This window comes from Ascidiella aspersa, chromosome 6 (assembly GCF_963924565.1).
Source record: "Ascidiella aspersa chromosome 6, kaAscAspe10.2, whole genome shotgun sequence".
NCBI lineage: Eukaryota > Metazoa > Chordata > Ascidiacea > Phlebobranchia > Ascidiidae > Ascidiella > Ascidiella aspersa.
In genome coordinates, this window is record NC_139452.1 from 16,642,059 (window position 1) to 16,662,616 (window position 20,558).

Below are 20,558 nucleotides of genomic sequence, written 5' to 3' on the forward strand. Positions count from 1 at the left end.
GGCAAGCACAAACATAAAACCTCAAGTCATACCAGAAATTGTTTCAATTGTGTGATAATAATTATTAAATCAAGGAAATACATAATCCCAAAAACCAACGGGTCAAACATAAGAAAAATTCCATTTGAAAAAAGAAAATTGCTTACTGTTTTTGTGTGCGCTTAAACAAATACAATCTAGCTATTAAACATAGAAGTCTTAAGTACTCGAGTTTGAAGTAAAAAAATCTTACAGGCAAACCTGAAAAACTTAAAAAAAAAGATTTTTGAAAATAAGACACCCTATCTAAAAAAACTATATATTTGAAAGGTTGGTATGTGTTTTTTGTTAGGGCAAGGAAACTATTACAATAAAATTACCCTCTCAAACTAGGCCGGTGTCTGTCACCAGAAACTCACCCTGGGCGTAATACACACACATTGGCAAGTGGGTGAGTGCAAGAGATCAACCCTGTTGTTTTTGAAAATTGTTAAAATAATGATCTATTAGGTTTGATGCATTTGAAAAAATGTAATTACAAATTAGGCAGGCTGCAGAATCTTCACAGCATTTTAGTGACAAGCATTTTGGGCCTAAATTATTCAGTTTTTTACTCGTGGCCCTAATTTTAAAGGATGCTTTCGGCTAAGGAATGTATCAACCTTGTTATGTTCTGGCGAAAAAAAGCTATTAATAGGTTAATTAGTTAACAAAAACGTGCGTCGTAGGCGCAAAATTTTTTGTGACATAAACAAATATATAGAGGGCATGCTAAAGTACAACCTGGGGTCTGGGATGCACATGTCTGCTTTTCTTACTCTAACAGTGTTACGGTTCATAGAAACGCTGTTTTCAGGCGAACTTTTGTGGAAACATGCAGCTCAAAATCAGTTTGGGAGAAATTTTTTAATATATGTTGCTTGAAATAACAACATTTATAATCAATTTATTAGAAATTGTTTGTCTGAGGTTTCACACAGTTAAGTACAACATGCCATAGTATGCATGGTGGCTATGGGCTGAACAGCTCTGCTTAAAACAGAAACACAATCATAGCAGAAAAGGACAAAGTTTGCGCGAAGCGCAACATTTTTTGCGTTTACCTAATTGAAACAGCAAAAATGTTTAAGCCTTAGATGGAAAAGCATGGCCTCAATGGCCTGGTACATCTATGCCCACGCGAATGTCATAACAGAATTGGCGATATGGCAAACACACCACAATTCTATGATTGAAAATAAGTATTTTTTTTAAGTAATAAACAATCTATATCCCTAACACTGAGTTTTCCTCACTAAACAACGTGCTTCACACTTCCATAACTCAGAATGGCACAACAAAATTAATTCGTGCTAATTGTAGTGCCCAATGTTCCTACATATTCAAAAATATATGTGGCTAAATGTTTGTAGAAACAACAAGTTTTTTTTTGTGAAATTAATCTTTTGAAAAACAAATTAAAAAAAATAATATATTTTTTTTAATCATTTTTTTTGCACCAATATCTTCGGTTTTCTGGCTCATTCTTCGGCCGACATAGTCGCCAAGTCGCCAGCATTTTGCCATACTGCTAATTAAGTAAAGTTTTTTGCAGGTAATTGTTCAATGTTTGAATGCAAATTTTTACAATTATACTTAAATATTACTACAATTGTCTAATGTCCATGTCTGTTTGTTCAAGTCATTTTTTTAACAGTTATCTAAAATATACCGCCTTAAAATATGAAACTAATTTGAATCATTATTGTAATATTACATAATGTGCACACAAAGTGCAAAGCTGAAAAACAATCTGAAGAAAGTATCTTTTATTCACAGAGCATTGTAAGCGACTTTTTAGACAAGATGCCTTTTTTTCTCTATTTTACTTAGAAGTGTGTATTTTAACATAAAATATTTGATTTGTTACTTCACAATAAATATATGAAATGAACAAGAATGTGAATTACTTGTAATTTCGTGTTTGATTCCAGTTGGACACTTAGATGGTGTTCTGCAGTGTCTATTGCATGTTTCTTTTCATCTAGCTGAACACAAAATGAATTTAATGTATTATGAATTTATGGTATTACATTTTAGCATTAAGCTATTAAAATCGACTACAAAATTTTATTTTAAATGCAATTGTGTATTTTTCAAAATTACTTTTCTAATTAGTTTAAGATATCAATTGTTATGTTTGAATTAAAAAAGCAAAATGTTACCTCAGATTGAGAATTCTTAAGGTCATTTTCATTGCTAAGTTTTTCTGTTACTATCTCATCGAGCTGTTTTTTTAACTCTTCTACAGTGTTACAGAGCCTGGCTTCTTTCAATTTTCGCTTGGAAACTTTAGATCTCCATAATAATAGCCATATAAAAAAGAAACCAATGGATGCTGTTAAAAGAACAATATGCCATTCCACTCCAAGAACATTCTTCTGGTATTCTTCTGGAAGAAGTGACAACCACTGGCAAAAAAAAAATTATTAAACACAGGAAAATCACAAGGATTATCTTTCTTTATAATTAGGGAAGGATTATCTTTCTTTATAATTAGGGATGTTTAAAGTACAGTATGGAGTTGGACTTGTGACTTCAGTAAGACCACCTAAATCTACCAGAGTCCCGAGTCCGACATGCACATGCGCAGTACCAAATTTTAAAGCTGATATGGCAGGCAACTGGAAATTGTAAAGGTGGAATAACATATGGTCCCCTATAAGTGGATTGGTGAACATCAGACTCAGCTTTATCTTATCAGTTTCTGTAGCCTTGGCTGTAGTTAGTGTTTTTTTTAAGGTGTTTTGAAAAACACCTTAAAATTTTTTCCAGCGGTTTCCCAAATTTTGGACTTGCAACTTTTTGGTATTTAAATGAAATACTTGCGGTCTCTTAAGACTACTTAGCGGTCACCCAAACCAAACCTTAAAAAAAACCTTGGCTGTAGATCCCTGGGATTTAAATCCAGAGGTATTTAAATTTAATTTGCTGTTTATATCAGGTGGAACTGCTATCGTTTCTTTATTTACTACGGAAGATTGATGCAAAAGGCAAATTTGAAAAACTAACAGTGTTTGCATTAAGTCTAATCAAGTAGTGCTACACCAGGTTTTTTGGGGCGATTAATAACTTGCTGATAACATTCCCCTAATCATTATTATGTTTAAATAATATACAACACAACAATCATTTTAAATGGACAGAATTTGAAAATAGTTTGTTATGCTGCAATGCACTCCTATATGAGCAGAACAATACGTTTTTGGTTTCAACATTATTATCATTTTTCAGGTTTTTTTTTATGTTCTAATGCAGCGTGGTCCAACTTCTTTTCATCGCAGGCCAAAAAACATTTTTTTAATACCTTGTCCAATGCTTTTAAATAGCGATTCTTTGGCTTATTGCTGGCAAATTATACATAGCCTATGGCAGTCGTTCTTAACCTTTTTTCAGTCGTGCCCCCTCTGGTAATTTTCCTATGCCTTTCGCCCCCCTATGAAAAGCAATTCGGCATTTTTAATTAAATATCGCTAAGACAACTTGAAAACAGTAAAATTTGTTGCCAGTCGCGCAAAGCGCAACAAATTGAGTTTAAGTGGTTGAATTGGAACTAAACTGTAAATTCGGGAGGCTTTTCGCATTGGGCACACAACAAATTGCTCGTGCTCGACACATTGATTTAAACAGTACGTTATTTTGTATTAAATATTAACTAGGAGCTCGCGCCCCCTTAGAATTGCTTGGTGTGTCCACCAGGTTAAGAAACGCTGGCCTATGGCATATATACGGTACTAACTTTATGAAATGTACACTTTTGTTTGGCTACGGTAGTTATGCAACCACAAAGGATCATTAACAAAGTTTTTTTGTCAATTACAATAACAAAGAAACAAAAATTGAAGGGATATTGCTAGGGATGCTCAAAGTAGAATATCGAATCCAATTCTGCCATTTATTTCGGGTAATTGGAACCGATATAATTTAATGTTTTACCGCGGATTGTTGCGCCTAATTGCACAAACGCGTGTGGTAAGTTGGCCTGTCGCCGCGGCGACCAATTTACAGTGCTTGCTTTAAATGTAACCTTGTAGTGCACTGTCAGCGTTTTTTCGGGCGACCAATTACCGCGTCTCGCGATAACGTTCGTCTAATAATTAAGTGTCAATCAAGGGTTATTGGGCGAGCGGCTAACATGTAATGTCTGGTGTGGAGTTTGCAATTTCCCTAAATGCGTTAAGTTGCAAAAGTAACATAGCGTTGCAAAACGTGCTGGCCGTCCACAAAATGCGCTATGGGGTTACTTAAGGTCAACTTTAGACCAATATTCAGGGAAGTTATGCAGTTATGCACAACGTAATTGTCAAGAATTCGTTATGTCAATAATAACTTTGTATTCTTTGCAGTACATCATATGACTGCATAGCAGATCATGTTAGTCAAAAAAGAAGCAATAATACTTAATAATGCTTTCAAAATCAGGACCGAATTGCTTAAGACTTTTATGTGCAGTGTTGCATTTGCTCACTTTTGGCAAAAATATAAGTTTTGGACACAACCTGGGCAGTTGACATATTACAGTTTACAGAACGGCTTAAGATGACAGAACTTTGTTAAGAATGTTAAACATATGAGAGAGTTTTTTTATTATAATGTTCACATGTTAGAAAATTGTTTGGGCTATTTTTTGCTGTGATTGTGGGCCCTGTAGGGTAGATTAAGATTAATCCCTTCCCCAAACAAAATCGAGGATAAATAATTTAATAAAACTATACTAGGATTCGCTATTCTGGATTCGTTATTCTAGATTCAAAACCTATTATTCTAGAATACCTTGGGATTCACTTTGAACATCCCTAGATATTGCTAGATTGCAGCAAAGCTGACTATCAGTTCGCGAGCCAAAAAAGCAGAACTTGCCGGCCAACTTTGGCCCGGGTGCCTGCAGTTGGACCACACTGATCTAATGAATCAAACAACCACTTTAAATGGCCATATTAAGAACAACCATTTATAGTTTAATTTTTCGATTAAAATATAAATGTATATACATAATGAAGTTCGAATAATAAAATAGTAGGATTGAAGTAAGAAAAATTATAGAATATACTAGGATTTAATATTCTAGATTCATGTTTCTAGATTTGAAACTCAATATTCTAGAATACCATGAGATTGTAGTTTAAACAACCCTATTTACAACAGGGTTGGCTTTCAGTAAACTTTACACTTCCAGCCAGTTGTGTGCCTACCAATCAGCACTTGCCCAGACAAAATAACACTCACCAAAAAGCAAGTCCTACCGCTTTTTTAATAATTAAACTAGCCTTTTGTTTTAGGTTTGAAATTAAGATTTATATACATTAGAGGTGTTCAACTAATTAAATAAGATGTGCAAACAAATTTATTTAAAAGTATTGCAGGGCTGGGTCTGAGCCAGCCAACATTTGGCATCTCTTCTCAGGGTTGGAAAGTAAGCCTGCACAGGGGATTAGTCTGTGCACTCTTAGCTGCGACCATAGCCCAGTCTGTATTCTGGGGCATATGCACACCCGATTCTTTTTTAAAGAAATTTGTGTTCACACATTAAATGCACTTAGCCACAAAAAGTCGCTCTGTGCAAAACATTCACTCATTAAGACGTTTGAAATTATTTTATATTAGCTCCAAACATGTAATTATTAGTAATTAAGCTGATTTATGTTCTGTAGTATTGCTTCTGCAATCTTGCAAGACCTTCTCGTATTAAAGTCAGGACCCTTATTTGTTTTAATTGAAAAAACGCATGCAGGGCGCATTTTATTGGTAGAATAATTTGTTTTCCGCTGGTAAGCGCAAATAATGCAACAGGCAATGACGTTAACATGGATAGTACTATTTTTCGCGCTCCTTCACTTCTGCAAGTAGAAATTTATGCAAAAAAAAGCAAAAATACTGCATACCATATAACGCACATTATTTGGGTTAGGGGGCGTGTTAGCGTTCGGGTGAGGGTGGGTCAAGTGTTATTATATTTATTATTAATATTACCAACTGACCCACCCCCATTCAAACGCTAACGCACACCCCAACCCAAATAATGTGCGTTATGGTATGCGGTATTTGTAAACCGTGTTTTTGCATAACTTTCTATGTGCAAAAGTGAAGGAGCACCCTATTTTTTCTTTTTATTTGTCAAAAACAACAATTTTTTTTAAAGTTTTGCTATGTTGCCGAATACCCGGGATTATAAAAAAAAATTCCCGGGATTCGGGATTGTTATTTTGCGGGAAATCCCGGGAATTTCCTGGAGAGGAACCCTAGTCAGTATAGTACTTCATTTTCAGCCATGCAGATTTTAGAAAACGTTATTTCAATTGCACATGTTTAAGCTGTGTAAACATTTAGTTTTTAAGTCTTAAAGCAACAAGAAAACAAAATAGCAAACAGCTTACACAAAAAGTTATTATTCTCACTTTTCTCTAAATTTTCGTATTTGATACTTACCACATCCAAGCTTTCAGTGGCCCTGGCGCAAGAGGCCCTAATGGCAAGAGAGAAACTTTCGTAAAGTGTGGAGTCCATTGCAAATGTAGGTAAAAATTATATACAAAGCAGCTTAACTAAAATAGTTTATAGGGAGCAAACAAAGTACAAAGCTTGGTACTGTATACAAGAAAATCAAGGGAACTGCTTTATCATAAAACAAACAACATACATAGAATTTAGATCAACAACTTAATGAGATGGCATTTCAGTAATTAGAAATCAATAAAAATTCAGCAATGTTTAGTAATTTGCAGAGTTAGCAATATTATAGTAATTTGGTAGAAATAAAAACTCTTGCCACAACACAATACACACTAAACCTGAAATTATATTTTATACGCCAATATGAAAGTGAACGTGTTCATTTAACCAGCCTATTTAAAAAGGACTACATCAAAACGCAGTTTTATTTTCTGTATTATTGTACTTTCGACCACACAGTTTAAGATTTCACCGGAATTGGATAAGCTTGAAACAGCAACACAAGCACAGTGCTATATGCCAGTCAACTCAAAACACTTGAACGCGAAGTTTGTTAGACACATCACGGTGCATCACCCGCGCTGAGGTGAAAGGTCACATTTCTTACACGGTGGTATCCGGTCGGCGAGAATAACGTAAGTTGCCGTATTGTTGATGTTAAGTTATTGATTGCGTATCATACAGTGTGTCGAATAATGAAATACAATAGGACGTATAAATCAACAATATCTACATAGTAGTGTAAAACTGTTTTTTAAAGGACACAGCAAGTCTTACTAGAATACTAATACTGTATAGAACTAGGTAATGCGCAGGGAATCAACCGAACCACTGGACCTATTAGACCAGTGTTTCCCAACCTTTTTTATACTAGTGCCACCTTGGGCTCCATATTATTTCATATCTCCCCCCACCTCCCATCTTGCTTTACTAATACGATATTACATATGCCTGTAGTACCAAAATCAGGGGTTCTTAAACTGGGGTCCCTGGACCCCTTGGGGGTACGTGAACTAGTTTTAGGGGTCCATGAAGACTTAATTGAAATATAAGCGTACGTTTAACAAAGTAATCCGCTTTTCAAAGAAAACAATTTAATTAAAAAGAAAACGGATTTGCCGTGAATGTATTTAGAATCCATTTCACAATTAATTTTTTGGGAGCGAAATCAATAGATTTATGAATTTATGAAGTTTATTTGTATTGCGACGTCAATTTATGACGTAATTTTAGACATTTTTGGTCTACCTTGGTCCACGTGTAGCAAAAAAAATTAGGGGTCCGCGGTAAAAAAAAAGTTTAAGAACCCCTGATCTAAATAGATAGTTGGCTTTTAATCGTTGTCTAACATTAGACTTAAAAAAGTTCATAAAAATGAAGAAACATGTTGTTTACAAACAAACCGGTGTTGTATTATGCAACTAAAGCAAGTTTATTGCACAAAACGCAAAAAAATGCGTCTATTAGTGTTAGTTGGAGAATCGTTTACCGGTACCGTATCTCAGACGTGTACTTAATGCACAAAAGAGTAACACTATTTTCATCAACTAAATCCCGCAAATCATGTAAAAAGTTCGCACAAAACATTAAAATGTATATATTAGGTTTATCTTGTAGTTAAATTTGTATAAATGTTATTCATGATACAATAGCCATATTACAAAGTTGAATAGAAAAAAACACATTAGTAGATATATTTAGTAGAAATTGTATTTTGCAAAGAGTCCTAAGTTCACACAACGTTAGGCTGTTGACAGTTCACACCATGAAGAGGTGAACCGAAAACACTGCCAAGCCTTAATGTAAAGCATACTATAAAACGAAAATATACGCGCGAGGCGCAAAAAATTTTGCATTTACAAATATTTAAAGTTGGCCAAAAATATAGTTTGACAGGCACTCAGGGCCACAATTGGCACGCGGGCCTGAACCACGTCGAGACTTAGACAATATAAAAATTCTTAGTCACACCAACTTTTAAAATACAGTGCAATAAATGTATTGTACGTCTATCACGAACAACTACAAGATATTCAAAAAGTAACTCGCGGCCTACAGTTTGCCGACCACTGCTTTAAATAAACAAACATTTTGCCGCGTTTAAAACGGTGAAAGGCAACAACAACCTTACATCAAAAAGCTAATTGTTACGTCGTAAGTTAACAATGGGCACGAAACCACAAGTTCTCAGTACGAAAGTTGCCATTTAAGCATAGATGTTACATATTACAAGGCTGTTTGCTACTATTTTTATATGAACTGTTTATAAAACTTTGCAGAAAGTACTTTTACGTAATGCCCCCTTTTATGCGTTCAGCGCCCCCCAAGTCATGAAAAGACCCAAAACGCCCCCTTGTAACTCACCAGCGCCCACCAGGGGGCGGTACCGCCCACGTTGGGAACCTCTGTATTAGACGATACAGTGACAGGGAACACTTTTTTACAAGTTGGCAAAACTAACAAATCACAGCAAACGTATATCCGTGTATGTATAAAAAATGTTGACTAAAAAGCGGGACACGATTCGGAACGCCGGGACAAAGCCCTAAAATAATTCAGGGCGTATGGTAAGCCGAGTATTACGAATTTTGCTCGGTTTAAAAATAACTTAACTTATTTCCATAAAGACTATTTATTTATAAATATAAAAAACAAAAAATAAGCTTTCTTTATAGGCGTTGTCTGCATTTTTTGTTAACTACAATGCGTAAGTAAATTTGGTCCACTTTAATAAAAAATATCAACTAACTATTTATTGGCGAGTCTCGCCACACAACCCCAGGAAGAGAGTTAACACACACGATAAACGAAAATGGACTGTAGATTAGACTTCTAATTTGACGAAACAGAGCAAAATGTTGCGAATTCCATTTCTAAAATTATTTTGAATTCACTTGTGCCTTATGTGTTCTAATTCTAGTTAAAATCGTATTTTTGTCCACTTTGTCCCAGTGTGTTTTTTTCAGTTTCTTAATCAAAACAAATTTTAAGCCATGCGAGGTAAAACATTATTACGCATAAGAAGCCAACCTTGATGTACTAATTTTTGACATACACTATCATATTAAAAAGTCGATTTTATCAAAAATCATTGTGAATCGATCTCATGACCCGTTAATACAGTATTTAGATTAAAAACTAGTTTTGGCAAATCGGTAGTTTTAATTTTAATCTAATTTTGACCGACAAGCTCTAATTTTAATTATATTCTCATTTAGAAAAGCTGATATAAACCAGTATTCGAAGCCTGCTGATTTAAAGTCAGCTCATGTAGACAACTTCAGTAGGCTTTCGTTATGATGTCACCTCCACGTTGAAGACCACGTCCTCGTAACCATTACACACGTCGTACCATATACCCCTTAGTAATATGTAGGCCTATCTCGCTATCTGTATCTTAAATTCTATTTGGTGGTAAAGATTGGGCGACACTTAAAAGATTCGTAATTTTGAAATCGAGTTGTGTGATTTTTTATTTTCTCGTATTTATCTTTTTCGGTTCTAATAAGGTCTTTTTTGATTCGCCGCTCTTGTCGGTACTTGGTAAGACCTGCCAATCGCCCTATATAGGTAGTTATGCACAGTGATGTCATAATGCAGTTATGTCAGGTTGGTAATGCTCAGAGCACGACGGGGCTGGTATAAAAATAATTTAAACGCGTTAATTGAACACAATTCATAATCAAACAGCCAAACACGAATTTGTCGTGGTCTGATCCACTTAAATCGGAATTGTGCATTATACATACATATATACATAAATTAAGATAATCAATATTTCCCTTCTGCATTTTTGCATTTTAACTTAGCAATACAAGTTCGTTCAATTCAGTAGGTGTCTTTAGAGTTCACCAATTTTGCTGCCCTAGTCGAATCTAACCCAATAACCAGATAGATAATACTTCAACCCACTCACCAGATAGATACATGCGCAAAAAAATTTAAACAATACTGACAAAAAATAGATTTTGTGTTTTACTGTGACACTTTTGTTTGACCGACCAGAGGCAATGAATGAAAGGCATTTTTACGAATAGCCTACTGTATAAAACAGCGATTCAACGGTGTGCTTCGCGGGATTGTTAAATGTGTCGTAAAAGATTGTAATTTTTCAAAAAAAAAAAAAAAAAGCAAACAAGCAAGCATTTCTGACACTAAAAATACATTATCCTACAAAATTGATAATATTAAAACATTTACACAACTTTTGTGGTGTGTTTTAAAAGTGATTTTTTTGTGTGCCACAATCTAAAAAGGTTTGAGAACCTTTAGTATAAAAAAATAAAAAATATAATATTTCTGTTCGACGTTCCTAAAAAATGAAACTAACGAATTTATTTAAGCAGTTTAGTACTTATGACTACCTTAGTAACAACAAAATAATTTTATCAATATACGGCTGGTATAAAGATAATTGAAATTTATTACTAAGGCGATTATTTTTTGACCTAAAAAATAAGAAATTTTGACCTAAAAAATAAGAAATTTTGACCTAAAAAATTAAAATTTTTGACCTAAAAATTTAAAATTTTGACCTAAAAATTTAAAATTTTGACCTAAAAATATCTTTTTTTGACAAAATTTTGTCCTAATAGAAACACATTGGTTTAAACGACATATTGTTGTTAAGTACTACATTAGTGTCTTGGCGTCGTCGACCACACGTTTTAGATGTTTTTCGGACTACTGGACGACACAAATCTGATATTTTTTGAGTTCATCAAAAAGTTTAGTTGCTATTTTTGTCAGTTAAAAAGACAAAAAACAATACGTTGGTTACATTAAAAAAAATGTTGTGTAACCAGTTAAAACAGGCCTACAACCTAAACAAAAAATTTCGAAATAGGAAATGGGATAATTGCAAATCACAAGCAAAAAATACAGCAAACTGTTTGCTACATTTGTCCAAATCAGAGATAAACAACTATAATGCAAAAACGAAGTTCCAGATGTGACTAATGCAATAAACTAGGCCTGGGTGGTTAATTATGTAAGCTCGCGTATACCGTATATTGCTCTAATGAAGACACAATACAATTTAAGTGCAGTTAAATATCAAAACTAAATTTTCTTGATAAAATTAAAAAAAAAAATTTGACATGTCAAAAAATAATCGCCACATTTATTACACATGCGCACATTCGGTAGTGCCGATTCGCTACGTTGACTAACTTATTCGCTACGTTAACTAACTTTGTACCGCTAGAAATACGAATTTTGTCAGCACAAATTTATTCACCTATCAGGTCAGGTTTAAAGCAGGGCTGCAGAGTCGGTTAAAAATAACCCGAGTCCGACTCTGCCCAAAAAAATAAACCCGAGTTCGACTCCCAAGTCCCGTATTCGACTACGGTCAAATGTGCGACTTCGTCGAGTCCAGAGTCCAGCCATGACTCTACAGCCTTTATTTCGCCAATTTACGATAACGAGGGTATTCAGCAATCCACTTATAGGGGTGTCGTATATTCATTCACTCACAATACATGGTTGGAAAATATTCCACCATATGCTATCCACATTTACAATTTCCAGTTGGCAGCCAATCGGCCATATTAGTTTTAAAATTTGGTACTGCGCATGCGCATATTGGACTAGGGACTCGGGTGGTTTTACGTGGTCTTACTCGAGTCCCAAGTCCGCATAAAAGCAAAACAAACCGACTCCTAGAGTCCTGAGTCAGACTCCGACTCCGCAGCCCTGGTTTAAAGTAACAGCGTTTTGTTTTCATTTGAATGGTACTTACAAAATCACCAATCGGTGACAGAATGTAGAAAACATCGTAAGGTAATTTGCCAACAAGAATAAATAATTTCATCGTGGCACTCTGGATTGGATTGGTTCCTTCTTCGTATTCAATCTGTATTTCATGAACTATATTTGAGAAAGATGACACATAAAACAAGCGTTGAAAGCAAAACAATCTTACTTGATCAATGCCAGAGATTGTCTCATCAGTACCAGAAGCGGTTTCTATGGTGTGATCGGTGTTTCTTAGCTCGTCTGCGGGGTGTTCTAAATTGTATTGTATTAACTTGTTTCTGCTTTTAACAGCAAACTTTAGTGAAAATGATTTAAGCACACAGTAGCCGACACGCCGTTGATTTATCGCAGCATTTTAACATTTTAAAATTATGGACGCATTTCCAGTTTTAAGGAATTTACAAAAAACACTGAGATATTGGAATGTGTTTACCTGTTTCTATTTGGAATGAATCTTCTTTCAATCCTTCTTCTCGGGGTGCAGTTTTTCTACCCATTGAATTGGTTTCCGATACCGTATCTCCATAGTCGAATGGTGTTTCAACTGTAACTTCTTTCTTAAGTTTGCTTTCTGCTTCATTTTCTTAAAAAAGGCCACATACATGTTGTTTGCTGTTGCTAAAAAAGTTTTATTAAGTACTTGTGTTTATATATATGTACGTTACCTTCTATAGTAAGTTCATCAGCTTCTACCCTGTCCCCATCTTTTGCAAAAGCATCTTTTGTCTCCTTTTCTAATTTTACATCATCCTTTTCTAATTGTGCATCATTTTGAGGAAGAGTAATGTTTTCAGAGTTGCTTTTAGCAGGGTTTACATAGGATGTGCTATCATTAGAGTGTTCCTCAACATCAATTGGATTTACTATTTTGGGTATACTATCATCAAAATGTTCATCATCATCAGTTGGCTCATTGGCATTGGTAGCATCGTTTAAATCAGTCCTATCTATAAAAACATTTCAAGGTACCTAATTTAGATGTACATTTCAGCTATAAATTGTATATGTAATAAGAGAGTTAAGAGATTAAAACAAATTTAGGTTTAATTTGCAACATGATTAACCTGGGGCATTAAATTGTTCCACATTTAGTAAAGATTCATCCCATGATGAGGTTTTAGGTGCCTTTTTTTCCACCACAGATTCATCCCAATCGACAACCTTTCCTTCATGAAGGCTCTCATACAACTCTTTACTCAGCACATATTGATCAAATTTTTCATTGCTTGGTCCATTTTTTTCGGACAATTTTTTCTCCTTCAAGGAAGTCATCTGCATACCTGCCAATTTATCATAACATGTTTCTTACAACAAAATTAGACTTTGTTGTGATTAAGGATGCCCAATAATATCACATCGGGGCAGATACCCGATGCTAAGTGGTAATATCAGTACTCCTCCAATACTAGGGTGGTATCAGTGCTGATTTGATACCAAATTAATATTAAAATTTCAGCCATGATTTGCAATTAAATTCCCCTATTCTAACTTGAAAGTTTAATTTATCAAAAAATTTGGGATCTGATCGCGATACTTTATGTCCAAAATATCAGGTATTGGTATCATAATAAATTGTCAGTATCAAACATCTTTAGTTGTGATGCATGCTACTAATTATATAAGATAACAAATTAATTTATGTGAACACAGGTTTCCTTACATACTTTTACGAATTGCCCTTATTACAGGATTAATTGCCATTTTATCACTATAGGATCCCAATGTAAATCTTTTCTTTAGCATTTAAGAAAACAAACCCTTATCTTTAAAAACCACACAAGTGGGTTCAATCATACATCAAATTATATGGTTATATTAATCTGAAACCTATGAAGCAACTTCCCTTTAAGTATTTTTACTTTGTTTGGTAATTCATGTTTTATTTTAAGATGACTACGTTAATTGGTTGTTTTAGGTGCAACAATTTGGATTCACATGAATATAAAGAAGCATATATTGTTAACAAAGCTACACAAAAAGGTTTTTTTATTTTTTAAATAATTTGACAGTTAGATCCACTTTTCAAAAGTTATAATTTCAGCATAGTGGGGGCCAAAAGTCCAAATATCTAGTGAAACTTTAATTGTATTTTTTTTAATGACAAGTGGTGAATATGGGCGATGTGTCACTTTGTAACCACGCAGCTCAGCGTTTTTCAATCACCGCAGTATAGGGTATATAATAAACTATATAAAATCTAGGGTATAGTATAACTGAATAAGTAAAGTAATAAAAACCTATTTTAAAAAACGGGATTTTTGGGTTTTGCTTGTTACCAACCACACATTTCAAGTAATAACAAATTGTTCAAGAGGGGCCAATACTAGCGACTTTTAGGCCCTCTTTTACCAAGCAATCTACCACACAGAATAAAAAACAGACATAAAAAAAAAGTCAAGTCAGAAATTAGGTTGGAAAACAAAATACAAAATGTCTTGGCATCAAGTACCCATGCACTAAAAATCAGTACGAAATTTAAACGATTGCATAAACCTGAATTAAAAGGTATTAATTAAAAGTTTTGCAATGATCACTCCATTATCGACTACCATGGCACTTACCTGTTTCTTGATCATTCAACTCATCAGCAATCGGCCTGTTTATAGTTTGATGTGACCGCATTTCAACTTCGGTCTTGGTCACATTCTCTTGAAGTGGACATTGTTGCTTGGATGCCATAATGTTGTACAAGTCTTGGATAATGTTTCCTTCAAAAGATGTTGCTTTATTTAAAAAATCTTGCCTTGGTTGATTTATCAGTTGATTTTTGTGCTCTGATCTGCCAGTAGCTATTCGTAAATCAGTTTCTAATGCTGTTATTTGCTTCAACAAAGTATTTGACCTTTCATCATTTTGTTGAGATCGCTTTTCCTGTGACGCCATGTGCTGCAACTCTTTTTCAAGCATAAAAATTCGATCTTCTAGTTTTTGTTCCCGTTCGGAAGAGGATTTTAAAGCAACATTTTCATTCCTTTTTTGCTGTATCAATTCTTCTTGCAAACCAAACAAGTTGTTTTTAATTGAAACAACCTCTTGTTGATATTTATTGCTGCTATCCTTTTGTTGATTTTGCAGAGTTATTTCAAGCAACTTTATTTTGTTTTCTAAAATGCTAGTTTGCTCTTGAGATTTAAGCAAAGCTTTTTGTTCAGAAGTTTTCCTATTTTGAAGTTCATTTTCTAGTTTATCTAGTTTTTCATCTGTTTTTTTATCTGGAGTAGTTAAAGCTTTGCTTAAATTATTTTCTAGTTCCAAAATTTTTTGTTTTAGGAAAGCAGACTCATTTTTATTAGTTAAAATTGCAGTTTCATCAGCCTTTCTTTGCATCAACTCTTTCTCAAGTAGTGATATCCTACCCATTAGTGCACCTTCTTTTTGTTGTGAATGCTTTTTTACACTTTCCTCATTTTGTTTTCTTTCAACAATTTCATTTTCCAAAAGAGACAAACGTTTTTTCAAGCTCTCAGCTTCCTCTTTAACATTTTCAACCATATTTTTGTTTTTATACAAATTCCCGTCCAATTGACTTTGTAATTCAAAAAGTTTTTTTTGCAGTAATAAATTTTCTTTTTCAGTAGATTCAATAGCTTTTGAATTCATCTCTTGTCTGTCAACAACTTCTGTTTTAAGACTTTCTGCTGTTTGAGCGAAATAGGTCTCTGACCTATGCCTGTTTTTCTGTAGCATATTTTCTAAATTTTCAATACTTTTCTTGAGATCAACAGCTTCGTTTTTAGCTTGAAACAGCGTATCTTGATGATGGTCACCCTCTTCCAGCAAACTTTCCAAATTTTGGATCATTTTTTGAATGTCTTCTTTTGTGTCAACACTTTCTGTTTTTAGGTTTTGCTCATCAGTTTGCCACTGGTTTATTTTTCCTTCCAAGGTTTGTAAGCGTTGTTTTATTTCCTTTGCTTCCAGAGTAACCAAATCCTTACTGTCCTCTCCTGGTAATTGCGGCATTTCTCTTATTTCCTTGACAATGCCAATTAGTTTAGCACGTAGCTTTTGAGCATCCTGATAAATTTCAATAGCTAATGGTGCTTCATTTTCAATTTTACTTTTAAGTTCTTGTTTCAAAAATTGCAATTTTACCCTTGAAGCATCAAAATTACTAATTTCCTTTTCGTTGTGTTTCGAAGCTAAAGTTTGTTCATCTTTTAAATTTGATTCAGAATTCTCTAAAACAGTAAATTTTTCATTAGTTTTTAAAACTTTAAAATTTTCAACACTTTTATTTTCTTCTGGACTGTGTTTGTTGCTTTCCTTTGTTCGGTCTGCAATATTATATACATCTTCCAATACATTGTTGGCATTAAACTTGGGTTTTTTAATTTCTACTTCTTTTGTCTCCACTTGGTTTTCTTTTTTTTTATCAAATGCATTAGATAACTCTTTATCTTTTACAACCAAACTTTTTTGTTCATGATTTTCCATGTTGGTGTCATATGCTGAAAAAATTTCGCCATTATTAGAATCTACCAAATCTTTATTTTTGTCCACTTTAACAGTATCATCAACATTTTTGGAAATATTACCATTTCCATACAAGGTATTGTCTATTGTTTTATCCTGATTAAACAAATTTTGATCTTTGGTGGTACTTAAAGTTTTATCTTTACAAGTTTCTGCTTCTGGATCCGCAGTAATCTGGCCCATTTCATTTAAAAGAATGTTTTTAAAAGACTCAATTTTCTTAATATCATGTTCTTTCTTTGTGGTGTAGTCAGGGTTTTCAGAACCATTAACTTCAATTTTTACTTCTTTCAAAGGGTTGTCAACTTTATCTTCATTTGGCAAATTTGAGGTTTCTTTTATATTGTTAAAGGGGTTTAAACGAAATGAAATATCTTTTTTTTGCTTAAACTCACTCATGCTTTTCCATCCATTATCAATTTCAGACTGACCTTGCATTACATCTTTTTTTTGAATATTTTTGATGACTTCAAGATTGCTAGGTTTACTCGGTAAAATGTTTCCCTTTTTTTGAAACTCACTTATGCTTTTCCATGCATTATTATTTTCAGACAGACCTTGTATATCATCTTTTTTGTCAAATTTATCATCCTTCCCAAGTTCAGACAATCTGGTGGTGCCATGTTTATTGTGAGTATCACTCAATACTATGTTTTCATTTACTTTTTCATCCACTGGGTCAGACAACTCAAAACTAATAGATTCGATGGCCAGATCTTGTAGAGGTTCTTCATCAGATGGTATAACCAGATTATTTATATTGTCGCTCAACAGGTTTTTGTCAATTTTGTTCAATAAATCCAGTTGCTGATTTGCATTAGTTACTATTTGTGAGTTTTCACTGTTGAGTACTGCTTTTTCGTGAACTACATCCTGTGATGCAGGAAAATCATTGTCTTGATTTGAATTATCAAGTGATAATGTTTTGTCTGCCTTTTCCTGCTCTGTGGGTGAAGTTAAGTAATCCTTGTTGCCAAATTTAGATATTGTGCTGTCTTCTGGATCAGAAATATCTGCTTTTCTGTTCTGATGTTTCATCAAATTTTGACTATCATCTCCAGCTTGAGTAGTAGCATCTTTGCCAATGTTTTTTGATTCATCATCTCCTGAAACAACCTTAATTAGAAATTGGTCATCCGGGAAAAAGGTTTCTGGCAAGATATTGAAAGGATTTTTGGTATTAAAGTACCCCCGCAAAAGTGCATGATCGGCCCACATGCTTGAGTTTATAAGATGACAAAACATGCTGGTATCGTTAGCAAAATTCTTTGCGTTTTTTAGTGTATTAAATGTTTCACTTAATGTGCGGGAAATTTTATTTTTAGAAAAACCACCATTAGTTGCAGGTAGTTTTTGTAAACCACATTTTTTTGACATGGTTTTATTGTGAATGTCATAAAAAGGCCAGATTTCTTTTACAGAGGTCAATGTAAAGTTTTGTGATTTAGGTTTGATTGCACTATTATCGTTTTTTACAGCTGTTAATGCTTCCTGGTTTTCAAAAGGTGTATTGATATTTTCTCTGTTTTGATTGGATTTTAAAAAACCATGTAACATAGTAAACTGGTTCAAGTTGGCAGAATTATAAGTATCATCCAGCTTACAATTTGTTCTACTTGAGCTTTGGTATTTATTTTTGGATCTAATATACCATGCCAAATGATTGTTGTCTCCCCATGAACAGGTTTTATTATCAAAAGAGAACATAGGTTTTAGCTTATTAACAGAAATAGATAAATTTACTTCTTCAGTAAATTTATCAGTTATATTAGATAGTGCTTCACTGGATTCTCCAACAACAATAGCTTTTTCACATGTTGGGAGCTCTGGTTTGTTGATATGTGAAAATTCCACATTGTATTTTGGGAGTTCAGTAGCAGGCAACATAGGTGCATCATGCATCTGGACATTAATTTTAGGCAAAGCTCTGTTGAGATTATTCTTCAAGTTGTTTTTTACAGAAAAATACCACCACAGAAGTTTGTGGTCAGTCCAAGAACAACAACTTTCACCTTTTTTGTAAATAAAACCATGCTCAGAGTTTAAATCTTTAGACAAAACACCATCATGCATATGTGACATGCCAACCAAACCACCATTCATCGTACCTTGACCTTGAAAAACATCTCTTTGTCCTGCTTGGTCATCAGTCACAGCTTGTGTATACCTTTCAACAATTGGTTCCTCCCTATTTGTACTTTCATTGTTGTCGCTATCTTTATTTGGTGCTTTTAAAGAAACTGCCTCATTGGTTGACAAACCCAGCTCATCTGAGTTATCATTTGCCTTTTCTAAATCACAAAAATTATTTTCAAAACCATTATTAAAAAACCACCGCAAAAGCTTATTGCTACTTAACAAACTAACATTAGCATCAAAATAATTATTCTTCACATCATACAAATCCACTCCAGCATGCCGTGAGGAAGAAACAGCAAACAAGATATCATTTTCATGCATTTTAAAAAGTAAACTGTTATTCAAACCTGATTTACTATCAGAGACTTGCTTCAGGGTCTCAGACACAGGATTGTTGTCCCTGTCAGGGATTTCAGAACTATAATCAACAGATTTTGAAGGTACCTCTTCAAATTGTGTCATTGGCAAATCTTCATTTGCATTTTTATATTCTGATTCAGAAACATAGTCAAGGTGCTGCCTAGTTTTGGTATGGTCGTTTAATTGATCAACAGTTCCACTTGAAGGAAACTCTGGATGAAAAGAGAAAATAATAATGTATTGTGAATTGGTGAAATAATGAGCTTTGGAGATACAAAATGATATCAGAAAATTATAAACATGTACAACAGATTGACAACACATGAATGAATTCTATGTCATGTAGACAGAGAAAGTTGGATATGCATGTTGCTTTATGTTGCATATTAGTCTTGCTAAAATGTTGCTTTAACTATGTATTTGCTATAAGAGGTATAATAAGCCAGTGAAAATTTTTTTTTTCAAACGTAACAATTGTGTCAAAACATTGTTACAAACTAACTACACTTAGCAATAATTTTCTATAGGTTAGATTAGTGGTTCTCAACCTTTTTAGCATACGGACCGGTAAAATTTCAAAACAGATTTTGCGGACCGGTGGACTTTAAAAATCAAAATCAACCCAAAATTTAATAACGCAACAGTATGCAACTAAAACACTTCTAAGATTTTACATACGACTGGTCTTAAAGTTTAAGACAGTGGTTCTTAACCAGGGTTCGATCAAACCCTTGGGGTTCAGCTGTTTCAAAGGATTCCGCGAGAACGTCTTCTGAAACATAAATGCTGTTATATAAGCTAAATTTGAATCTCTGTTATGAGCCAAGGTGTCATGTACTGTTATAAGTTGAAAGCTTGCCCAATTTAACCTACGTAAATGCAAGTTCCTAAGTTGATTATGCCCAGTTTCAGCTGCTAGGAGGAAGAAACGAATACTGAACAAAAAGTTGGGGTTCAACGAACACTTTTACATAATATCATAGGGGTTCGACAGGTTACTAAAGGTTACGAATAGGGATGCTCAAAGTAGAATATCGAATCCTTGGATTCGAATCCAGATGGGATTCGGATCCAATTCTGACGTTTATTTCGGGTAATTGGAACCGATATAATTTAATGTTTTACCGCGGATTGTTGCGCCTAATTGTAAAAACGCGTGTGGTAAATTGCCCTGTCGCTGCGGCGACCAATTTACAGAGCTTGCTTTAAATGTAACCTGGTAGTGCAGTGTCAGCGTTTTTTCGGGCGACCAATTACCGCGTCTCGCGATAACGTTCGTCTAATAATTAAGTGTCAATCAAGCGTTATTGGGCGAGCGATCAACGTGTAATGTCTGGTGTGGAGTGCGCAATTTC

At 34.1% G+C, this 20,558-nt stretch overlaps 1 protein-coding gene across 5 annotated transcripts in view; it reads right to left on the bottom strand.

Annotated features, from left to right (window-relative positions):
• Nucleotides 1-20,558, bottom strand: part of LOC146140510 (uncharacterized) — a 34,553-nt gene that overhangs the window by 6,333 nt on the left and 7,662 nt on the right. For 2 of the 5 annotated variants that reach the window (XM_083392971.1, XM_083392970.1), the window contains 8 exons: nucleotides 14,790-19,415; nucleotides 13,293-13,508; nucleotides 12,894-13,175; nucleotides 12,662-12,811; nucleotides 12,395-12,480; nucleotides 12,212-12,325; nucleotides 2,184-2,429; nucleotides 1,929-2,006 (listed from right to left, as the gene is read on the bottom strand). In XM_083392971.1, coding sequence (XP_083249097.1) covers nucleotides 1,929-2,006; nucleotides 2,184-2,429; nucleotides 12,212-12,325; nucleotides 12,395-12,480; nucleotides 12,662-12,811; nucleotides 12,894-13,175; nucleotides 13,293-13,508; nucleotides 14,790-19,415 — 5,798 coding nt within the window. The remainder of the gene's footprint in view (nucleotides 1-1,928; nucleotides 2,007-2,183; nucleotides 2,430-12,211; nucleotides 12,326-12,394; nucleotides 12,481-12,661; nucleotides 12,812-12,893; nucleotides 13,176-13,292; nucleotides 13,509-14,789; nucleotides 19,416-20,558) is intronic. The other 3 variants (XM_083392972.1, XM_083392973.1, XM_083392974.1) reach the window with 3 other exon arrangements.